We start from the raw sequence: 11,069 nt of genomic DNA, 5'->3' as shown, positions 1-11,069 counted from the left end.
CTACGTAATTCAGGAGATTTAGACGACTGCAAAGATGGCGTGTGTATGGTGTTGTTATGGAATGGGATAGTTCATCAGAAGTCCTGTCCTTATGTTTTGATGAACGTTTAGAACTTCTGTTGACGTTAGCTACTAATATTAGCTACGGTCAGAATGGCATATGGATACCTTCGCTTGTCAAGAGGTTGCAGGAATCTTTTCAAAGTTCTGCTGCCTCAAAACGTAACAAGCAATGCCCGACTGGTAAGTTGCACTGGAGTCTGGTCTTATCTGACAGCACCCACACTAGCCTAACGCGTTAGCATATGCCTGCTGACCAGTACTTTGCTTCCTCGCAGTATGCTATTGACATTTGGCTGGTGAATGGATCAATACAACTAGCCAGGATGAAGCTGATTCTGAATCTTAAACATGACTTTATTACACGTAAAATTCAAGTCATGTCTGCTAGTATCACATCACCACCAAGGCAGAGCTAGCAACATGCCTTTTCAGGCCTGCATGAATGACTTTCAGGACGACGTTCCTGTTGGATAATACACAGCACAATACATAACATCACCATATATATACGTTATTTAACCAGTGTCTAGCTAATGTTAGACTTGATTTTCTTTCCCTAAAACCACCTCCACTCCAGGTAGCTTGTTCGCTTTCTAAAAGGGTGGGTTAATGTGACCGAATGTGATCCCGGAACGATTAGCCATGTACAGCTTGCAGAAGAGACTTGAGTGCAATATCGAAGGTCTATTTGGCAAGTTATAGTTGTCATTGTGTACCTCGTGAGGAGGATATGAAACAGGAAAACTTGAGTATTGTTGTTGTGCAGCTCGTTTTTTAGGTCGTTTTGTGGTCGTGTGCTTGTCAGCTTCTCCCAACGATTTGGAGGAGTCTGCGAGACTGCATGATGTCTTAGTTCTAGCATGGGTCACACAAGGCAATAAGGATGACAAATTACTCAAATTTCATATAGCTTCTAGGCCATGTTACAAAAATGTAAAAATTAACCTTGAATGACCCCATTCTTTACAATACTCCACTATTGGTAAACCCAGCTTGTCATATGAGTTTCTTTATCCACTTTTAGTCTAGTTTTAATAAAAGTGCAAAACGTATTGAACTCTATGTATCTGGGGGGTTTTTCTGTCCAGAAATGTCTTATTAATATAGCCTAATAATCTTCACTGAGACAATACACATACAATATCGGATTAGCTATATTGTGCTGAAAAGTGTATTGGGATCTTGAAAAGTTAATTTTTGAGACTATATTTGATATTTTTATTTGGCTTACATTTTCTTAATTTCAGTGGTTGTTTGGAAATGGTTGTTTGGAATGATTCTCATCTTAGACCACTCTGTCAACCACTGAGTTGATATTAAATAGTAAAAATGTAGTAGCCTACTTCTAACAAATATGTTTGATACTATTTGATCCTTCCAATAGGTCTCAAGCTATGCTGATGCCCAAATAGCAATCGAAAGAGGGTCTATACTTGCCAAGGTCTTGGGTGCCTATCAAAGCCTTTGCTCCAAACCCCCCAAAGGTATGGATTTGTTTTAACACTTTTTAGTTTAGCATCTTGTCTAAGGATGCACTAATTAATGTATTAATATTACATATTAATACATTTATATAAGATGATGCCTATATTTTGTAATGTTTTTGGCTGTATGCACCCGTTTACATCAGTTTGCCCTTTTACTTTTGTATTAGGCTATTCATTCGACTGAACACAAGTCAATCGCACAACTACAAAGTGCACACCTTAACCATTAACTTATAACATCTGACAAGATCACTGTTTTGCCTATAGTCCCATACATGAGAGAGTTGATGCTGATTTTATAGTCAATCGCTCGATGACATACTGTATAAACCCCAATACGACTCAATGATGCAACCCCTTTAATTTGGGCAATATGGTGCAAGATCATGTAGATGAACAGAATAGCCATCTGCTTATTTATAAGTTTATTCTTCTGAGTAGGAATCCATCTAATTGTGAATGACAACAGTTTGGCAACGCACCATGCTAGCTCACACAAAAGCCAAATCATTTGATAAACATAGCCTAAATAAAGATAGAATATTAACTCTAATGAACAAAGTCAATAGCCAACCACTCCATTTTCACTGAATCCTAGTGGAGACTGTCTGCTCTGACCAACATCACTGATTATTTTGATTCCTAATGTCCAGGTAATATAACATTATAGTTTGTGCCATTTCTTATTACTTTGTCTTAGGTTTTGAAAAGTACTTTCCTGAAGCTAAGAATGGTCCAAAGAGTAGCGAACCTAACACATCCAGTGGAAATACACCCAAAGGTAATTTTGCTTGGAAGTTGCAATACAAAACAAAATTTGTTCCATTCCATATGCTTTAAAATGTATATTGCACAATGAACTTAATTTGGTGACATTGTTCAATTTTACTTAGAGGCTGACCCAGCCAATGGACAGAAAGCCACTGAGAAATCTGGTGGAGGAGGAGCTGGTGGTGTGGGAGGAGCTGGTGGTGGGGGAGGAGCTGGTGGTGGAGGAGGAACTGGTGGTGGGGGAGGAGCTGGTGGTGGGGGAGGAACTGGTGGGGGGGGGGGAGGTGCCTCAGGTGGAGGAGGAAAGAGAGGAGGCCGAAAGGAGGAATCTACTTGGTATAGCCGGCTTCAGAAGGTAAGAAATTAAACCAAAATGTAATGGTTGGAAAAAAATTCAAATAAATGGTATCTCTTAACCGGTAGGCATTGTCCATTCTCCTTTTCTCTTAAACCAACATCCACAGGGTGATGTGCCGTGGGATGACAAAGATTTCCGTATGTATTTCCTGGGTGGGACAGTCTTTTGGACAGTTGTCACATACTACTTATTTTTTCGTGATGGGGGAAGAGAAGTTACTTGGAAAGACTTTGTCAATAATTACCTCTCAAAAGGAGTGGTAAGTATTTAGATTTTATGTTATTATGGCAGTATTAAGTGGTGTGGGAAACTACAGTATGGTCAGATATCTAGCGGGGTGTCGATATGGTAGTAGGCCTGAGCCATCAGTGTACATTTGATAGTCATTGTAGCAAAAATGAAGAATATATTCATATGTAATAGTAAATTTGTATAAATGTTATTTCTTTACCAGTTGGATAGCTCTGCAGTGATAAGTGCTACAGAGTAAAAATGTACTACAATAATGAACTGCTGCTCTGAATTAGAATTAATAAGTAAATAAACAACCACACAGAAAGCAAAAAAGGCTTCTCTGGTCCTCCTGTTTGTATGTATGTTTGTGTGCCACACTCAAATTGACTGGTAAAATATGTCATTGTGAAACCGAACATTTATAGTCCCCCAAACCTGCTGTGGAACTGAAAAATGTAGCCACCATGTAAGCATCAGGTCATTCTTTCCACAGGTGGATCGGTTGGAGGTTGTAAATAAGCGCTATGTAAAAGTGGTGTTTTCTCCCGGGAAGACTCCTGTTGATGGAGTAAGGTTTCCTTTTAGAAAATTTATTAAAACCAAAATTGAATCATTATAAAAATTAAATGTGTATGGAGGTCCCAGTGACAGTTTTTTTTATTCAAGCAGGCAATAACACGTCAAAAACATTGTGTCTAATTTGTTTTCTGTGCCCAGCAATATGTATGGTTCAATATCGGCAGCGTAGATACATTTGAGCGTAATCTGGAGACTTCACAGTATGAGATGGGAATTGAGGGTGAGAATCGCCTGCCAGTGGTCTACTCCACAGAGAGTGACGGGTAAGATTGGGAATGTGGTGGGTTATCATTTTTATCTGGGATTAATAAATTTTGTATTCAAATTTGGCAAACAAAATGTCCATACCTACCTTGTATTACATGTTACTTGTATCTCTGTTGAAAAATCAACCTTCTTCTCTCTACCATCAGCTCCTTCCTTCTGAGCATGCTCCCAACCGTGCTCATCATTGGCTTCCTGCTCCTCATGCTACGACGGGGGCCTGCTGGGACGGGCAGACCGGGCCGAGGCATGGGCGGTCTCTTTAGTGTCAGCGAGACCACTGCCAAGGTGATCAAGGATGAGATCGACATCAAATTCAAAGATGTGGCCGGCTGTGAGGAGGCCAAGCTGGAAATCATGGAGTTTGTGAACTTCTTGAAGAACCCCAAGCAGTACCAGGATCTGGGTGCAAAAATTCCCAAAGTGAGTTAAAAGATCAGAGCAAGCTTTGTTTTTGGTTTTTTTATTGCATATTTGTCTGTTCTGCTACTTCGTTTGTCTTTCTATGAAGGGCTTTTCTAGATTGTTTTTTTTTTTTCTTTTTGATTTTTCAATAGCCCTACCACTTAAAAATGGCATCTGATCCAGAGGTTGAATAGTAGTGTATTTTTTAGCTTTTCTGTTTAGACTTTATTTCACCATATCTTGGTGAGAAAGCAAGTTTGTGCAAACTTGGGATGTTGTCAAGCTCTTCACTTGTGTCTCCCCCCAGGGTGCCATTCTGACAGGACCACCTGGGACAGGGAAGACCCTCCTCGCCAAGGCCACTGCTGGAGAGGCCAACGTCCCTTTCATCACCGTCAATGGCTCAGAGTTCCTAGAGATGTTTGTTGGCGTAGGCCCTGCCAGGGTAAGCAAACAACTCCAAACAAATAATTAGGCGCACATGAATGAAAAAACATGACCAAAACTAAAAGTCAAAACAGATATGAGAGTCAACTGCTATTAGGGTAGTGATGAGCTAATGTCTATTCAAGTTTTAACAGAGAATAGTTTCTTTCTGTAATGTCCAATACATCATTAGATTTTCTATATCATAGAGTCTGTAATACAGAGTTCGGAATATACAGACCTAAAGTAGGTTATTATAGCACATCTCAAGTTGGAACTACTGAACCTGTTAAAAGGAACACATATGGGGTCTGTCCCATTGTTTACCTAGCAATCACAAATGTTTCTGAATGTCAAACTAATAATCAAAATAAAAACGGATTGTTCCTACTTCGTCTATCACAGGGTAGATGAGTAGACTTATCATAGGTTCAAAACCAAATGGCATTTTACTATACTATTATATTCAATTTAATATCACTCTGTGTGTTTTTTAAGGAAGTATTTAACTGTTTTTAGTGCCATTGCTGCCTAACACTTTATATCATCTTCTTTATCTGTAGGTATTGTAATTTACGGCAACTTATTGTAATTTACAGCAACTTATTGTAATTTACGGCAACTTATATTTTATTTTATTGTATATTTAATTCTATTCTAATCCCACTTAGTACAGCTAGTTTATGTACCCTTAGTATAGATAGTCCACATATTTAAATTTTAGGTATATGTTTATTGTATGCACCTTCCTGCCAAAGCAAATTCCTTGTCTGTGCAAACTTTCATGGCGAATAAATCCCATTCTGATTCTGATTCTGAGGTCAGAGACCTGTTTGTCTTGGCCCGCAAAAATGCCCCTTGCATCCTCTTCATTGATGAAATTGATGCTGTGGGACGCAAGCGTGGAAGAGGGAACTTTGGAGGCCAGAGCGAGCAGGAGAACACACTGAACCAGCTGCTGGTGGAGATGGATGGTATGTACTACAGCTTCATAAGCAACGTTTGACACAAATGAAGAGCATGGTTTAATAGTGAGACATATTGTCAGAGATTAATTTAACAATTTATGGTTGTGTTGGCTGCTACTCTTTTATTGCTCCTTAATAAATATTAAAAAGTAGAACTAAAGCAATAGTTAGTTTGTTTCGTTTTTTTCATGTTAATGAAATGTTAAATTAATTATTCACTTTACATATGCCACCTGTAATCAAACATTTGTATTGGAAACAACTGAAATATTTCCTTTAATTCTTCTCCAGGGTTCAACACTGCAACCAATGTGGTGGTACTAGCTGGCACCAACCGACCTGATATTTTAGACCCTGCACTGATGAGACCTGGACGCTTTGACAGGCAGATTTACATTGGTACACACATCACAGTTCTATATCTACATTATTGTCCTCCATTGTTCAGTCTGATTACAAGTCAAAGTTAATATCATCTAAACAACTATCTCATAACTTTAAGAAGGCTTTAAAAGTGAAAAGATTATCAACCAATCTGTTTGTTCTGTCTCAAACAATACTATCTATGCAAGTCTCGATGAGTACAAGGATACCAAGGGATATTGATTTCTGAACCCAGACACAAAAGAATCTACATCTCTTAAACTTCTTACATCATTGTGTAATGGCTCAAATCCATTTCTTATCTTAAAATCCTGCTGTGTCTTGATCATTGATACTCTGGGTAAATTCCGTATGGGGCTTTGCAGAGTTTCTTACATACAAATACCATATACTAAGAGGCCTTCTTGATGATCAGATATCCACAGATACCACATCCAGTCGTGTTGTTTTTTTATGTCTATTACTTATAGTCATACTTGTAACATAAATTTTTAGGTCCTCATGTTTGGAGAATGAAAAATAACTAAGGTGATGAATATTTTCTCCAGGTCCCCCTGACATCAAGGGTAGAGCCTCCATATTTAAAGTGCACCTGAGGCCCCTAAAACTGGATCCAGAGATGGACAAAGAAGCTCTGGCCAGAAAAATGGCTGCCCTAACTCCTGGCTTCTCTGGTATGCATACACAGCTACCATCTTCAAATGTGACACCATTGAATTTGAGGTTAAGCAATGATCGTGTTTATGGTTTCCCATATTTCATTAGGTGCTGACATTGCTAATGTGTGCAACGAAGCTGCTCTCATCGCCGCTCGCCACCTGTCTGAAGCCATCAATCACAAGCATTTCGAGCAGGCCATTGAACGTGTGATCGGAGGTGAGCATGAGCTAGAACCAGTCACAATTAAACCATCCTTTCACGGCAAGGATCTGTGGTAGGATGTCTTTCCACACACACACTGTTCATGGCTCTTGAACATCTAGGTCTTGAGAAGAAGACCCAGGTCTTACAGCCAGAAGAGAAGAAGACGGTGGCCTACCACGAGGCAGGCCACGCCGTGGCCGGGTGGTACCTGGAGCATGCAGACCCTCTACTCAAGGTAGGCCACTCAGGCCCAGGCATTCAGTTGACTTGGAATCATATATACTTCCTGGTTCTCTTAAACTGACCAAATCATAGGCATTTCCATTGGCAATATTAGATTTGTACATCATACAGTGACGGTAAAAGTGAAATAGTTCGTGGAGTAGAATAAGTGTTAGAGGTGTTAAATGCTTTGGATGCAGTGACTGCCTGACAGCTGTGTTTCTCATGGTGTCACACCGCACCAGTCTCCAAAGACAAATGGAATGTAACAAACAAATACAGCTGCCTCGGAAAATAGCTGTGAAGTCAATTCAACAAATACTTACTGTGCCATGCAACGTTTATTTGGCATGGATGAGAATACCCCAGAAACGGTCCCCGCTACGGCCACAATGTGCCCAGGGTCTGGCTCGTGGACCTAACCTTTTTATGTCATTGTGACTTGTGTGAGTTGTTGTTTTTCCCAGGTGTCTATCATTCCCAGAGGGAAAGGTTTAGGTTATGCACAGTACCTGCCTAAGGAGCAGTACCTGTATACCAAGGAGCAGCTGCTGGACAGGATGTGTATGACGCTGGGCGGGCGTGTGTCTGAGGAGATCTTCTTTGGCCGCATCACCACAGGGGCCCAGGACGACCTGCGGAAGGTCACCCAAAGTGCCTATGCTCAGGTCTGTAATGTGTACAGACTGTCATCCTTTATCTCTATGTTCCATAGCAGACCTAGAAATGTTCACAGTTTACAGTTAAACTTCACTATTAAAATATGCACTTTCTCTTTCTTCATATTTTGGAATTATAAAGCAACACAACGTGAAACATCTCCGTTTTGACCTTTCTACACAGATTGTGCAGTTTGGCATGAACGCGAAGGTTGGCCACCTGTCTTTTGACCTGCCCCGGCAGGGTGAGATGGTCTTGGAGAAGCCATACAGTGAAGCCACGGCGCGTCTGATCGACTCTGAGGTGCGCTCGCTCATCAACGAGGCCTACGAGCGCACGATGCAGATTCTGTCTGAGAAAAAGACAGACGTGGAGAAGGTAATGAAAAAGAAGGATCGGTGACTGTTCCACTCTTTATGTGTTCACACACACATACAAAGACAATACTGATCCATACCATTTCCTACCCCTAGGTGGCACTACGTCTGCTTGATAAGGAGGTTCTGAACAAAGATGACATGGTTGAGTTGCTGGGGCCTCGTCCATTTGCTGAGAAATCCACCTACGAGGAGTTTGTGGAGGGAACGGGGGGTATGGATGAAGACACTTCCCTCCCAGAGGGCCTCAAGGACTGGAACAGGGAACGCAACAAAGACAAAGAGGAGAGCACAGAGGAGCAGGTGGCACGACAGATCTCCGGAGGGATGCCCTTCTAGACTTCCTGGACTGTTGGAGGGTTATGGTGTGGCGAAATGGAAAGCGGGAGACATGGTAGATTGAATCATCAGGCAGACCTCAACATGGCCAGTCTTGATGGTTTCCAGTGTTCTGGATCTATTTCAAGGATGCTGAATCAGGACTCTGAATGTGACAACGTTGAATGCCTGCCTCTTCTACCTGGGTCATATTGTCAAAATATCTCCCTGGGTGCTATCAAGCGTCCTGGTGGGGAGGTCCTTAAACACCTAATGAGAAAAATATATATAAAATACATCCAGTTTAGTACTGGTACTTGTTAGGATGTAGGGCAAGAACGTTTTTTCTTTATAAATAATGCAAAGGATGTCCTACTAAGAAAGGATGATGTAGCTTGATGACCTCGTTAAAATGAAAAAGAAATTGAAATGAAATCCACAGTTATTTGTTTTAACTCCATCAGTCTTATCAATAAACCGTCTAAAGAATATCAGGAAATTTCAATATACAAAATTGCTAATCAGCTAAAATGTATCCCATTACATTACTATAAAAAAAGCGATTTACCTGTAACACTTTTCTTCAGTGACTGCTTCTTGACATGCAGGCTTGCTTGGGTATCGATTACATAAAGTCAGTTATTAAGTCAGCACAATAATGTAATATATTACAATAGCTAAATAATATTTTTGGACATAAGTTGTTATTTATTCATTTGCAAGATTCTCTGAGAAAAAAAGCTCATGTTGCTCATTCACCTTAAGGTCAACCATTGATTTAAGTTATGTTATTTTATTTCATTTTGGCGTGCTCTGTTCAAATCTGTTTCCTAAAAGATGGTTTTCCTACAGTGGGGGCAAGGGGCTAGATGGTTATGCTCTGACTGTTATTCTGTTTAAGAACAGGTGACAAGCTATATCTGCACACTGCCATCTTTTACATTTGGGGTGTGTTTTACAAGAACACTTCCTCCTGACATTTTACTGCCTTCACTGTTACCAGGGGCAGGCTTCCTTCTCTTCTATTGGACACAGTTGATTTAGCTTGATGTGTAAATGCAGCCATCATTTTTTCCTGCTTGTTCATTAACATTCATTTCCTACCACAACATATTTGAAAAGAGAAAAGGAAAGGAGAGTATTGGGAGAAAAAAAACAAGCAACCAAGGACACCATAAAAAGATGACACCCTCTCCCATGACGCTCCATTATGGTGCTATTCAAACATTCAAATTACGCATCTGAAACAGGTAGGATACTGTGTACAAAATTAAATATGTGGCATATGAAATTCCTATGAACGGATTCTCGCACAATGTGGATGGCACCATGTAAGGCGAGTGCAGAAGGTCTTTTAAGTTGTATTTCTGTCAGCATCTAAACATGTATAGGACAGTAGTTCCACTTGGCACATCTTACTAGAACAAACTTTTCATTTGCACAAATAAAACAAAACAAACCAGGAAAAGGCTATTTAAGAGGAATTTAAAACTAAATAGAAAATGCTTGTGAAAACAATGTAGAGCACTGACTGAAGAAATTAAGAAATTAAATTGGTTGTTTCTATCCACATCTCGTACCGTCTGTTATAAAAATGCTAAATACTGTTCAATGCTGTACAAAAATCACTGATTAATCCACTTATTAAAGTAATTTTGTTTATACAATCAGTAGGCTACATTGGTCAGAAATAATATACTTTTGTGTAGATTAAGAAATATCAGTTAATGCTCTTCCCCCTTTACATTATTTCCATATGGGTAGGAGAAGAGTGGTTGTTACTTGATGGATGATATGCTTGAGGTTATGGGGTTGGAACAAAAATATACAATCATATCCTTCATGGTACAATTTCTCTCATCCTCCAGAATGGGACAGCAGATAACATGAATATGCTTGATGACAGAAAAGGCCATGTAAAATCACTGATTGTATTTGAATACTAAATTATTTGTATTCTTTTTCAATTGAACTACCGTAGTCTTGAACACCATGACCACATTCATACAGCAACAAAGGTGTTGTTGTGTTGTCAAGCTGCTGCCACATTAAACATTTTAGCCTCCAATGATTCAAACCAACAATAGATGCCTTATCCTTATTTACAGTTTAATTAAAACAGCCCAATAGTTACAAAAACTTAATTTTTTTACTGCCAAGACACATGAATTGAGTGAATGAAAGGCTGAAGAGTACCAGAACTAGTTCCAGTATCAGAATGCTTTAGCTGCTGGAGAAATACTGTCAATCATGTATTATCCCTTAAATTACTCAAATTGTTGTTCACTAATATCATTGGTAGAGCTTTAAGTGTGTGCTGTTCCACACACTTGTTTATCTGGATATCACTAATAATAAAAAGCAGTCTAATGATTGCATTTCTGTAGCACATTCGCTCTGTAGGACTTGTGATGTAACGTGGAATTTGTTCAGTTGTGATAATGATCCACTTGAAATATATTTCAATCTAAACCAATCAAAGTTGAGTTTGATTTATTTAATAACAGAAAAGTAGATCACTTTCTGCACTGACTATACTATACAGTACTATACCAGGTGTTTGTCCTATTGCCTATCGCTCCTCCTTGTTTGCCAGAAGTCCTCAAATTACCCTGAGTAGTGGAAACATGACGTACAAAAACACACCAGTGCTTGGACACTAAAAGAGTCTGGAGGAAACCATTTCAAC

At 39.6% G+C, this 11,069-nt stretch overlaps 1 protein-coding gene across 1 annotated transcript; it reads left to right on the top strand.

Annotated features, from left to right (window-relative positions):
- The first annotated feature begins 27 nt into the window (after window positions 1-27).
- Window positions 28-9,950, top strand: afg3l2 (AFG3-like AAA ATPase 2). Its single transcript, XM_067253341.1, has 18 exons — window positions 28-243; window positions 1,448-1,547; window positions 2,251-2,331; window positions 2,444-2,500; window positions 2,585-2,676; window positions 2,786-2,938; window positions 3,407-3,481; window positions 3,631-3,755; window positions 3,906-4,179; window positions 4,469-4,606; window positions 5,408-5,561; window positions 5,847-5,954; window positions 6,488-6,613; window positions 6,705-6,815; window positions 6,923-7,038; window positions 7,493-7,693; window positions 7,869-8,063; window positions 8,159-9,950. Exons 1-18 carry the CDS (start codon window positions 154-156, stop codon window positions 8,399-8,401), a joined length of 2,439 nt encoding a protein of 812 aa, XP_067109442.1. The 5' UTR covers window positions 28-153; the 3' UTR covers window positions 8,402-9,950.
- Window positions 9,951-11,069: the final 1,119 nt, after the last annotated feature.

This window comes from Osmerus mordax, chromosome 16 (assembly GCF_038355195.1).
Source record: "Osmerus mordax isolate fOsmMor3 chromosome 16, fOsmMor3.pri, whole genome shotgun sequence".
Taxonomy (NCBI): Eukaryota; Metazoa; Chordata; class Actinopteri; order Osmeriformes; family Osmeridae; genus Osmerus; species Osmerus mordax.
Note: the sequence above shows the minus strand (reverse complement) of the source record. Positions and strands in the feature narration are given on the sequence as shown.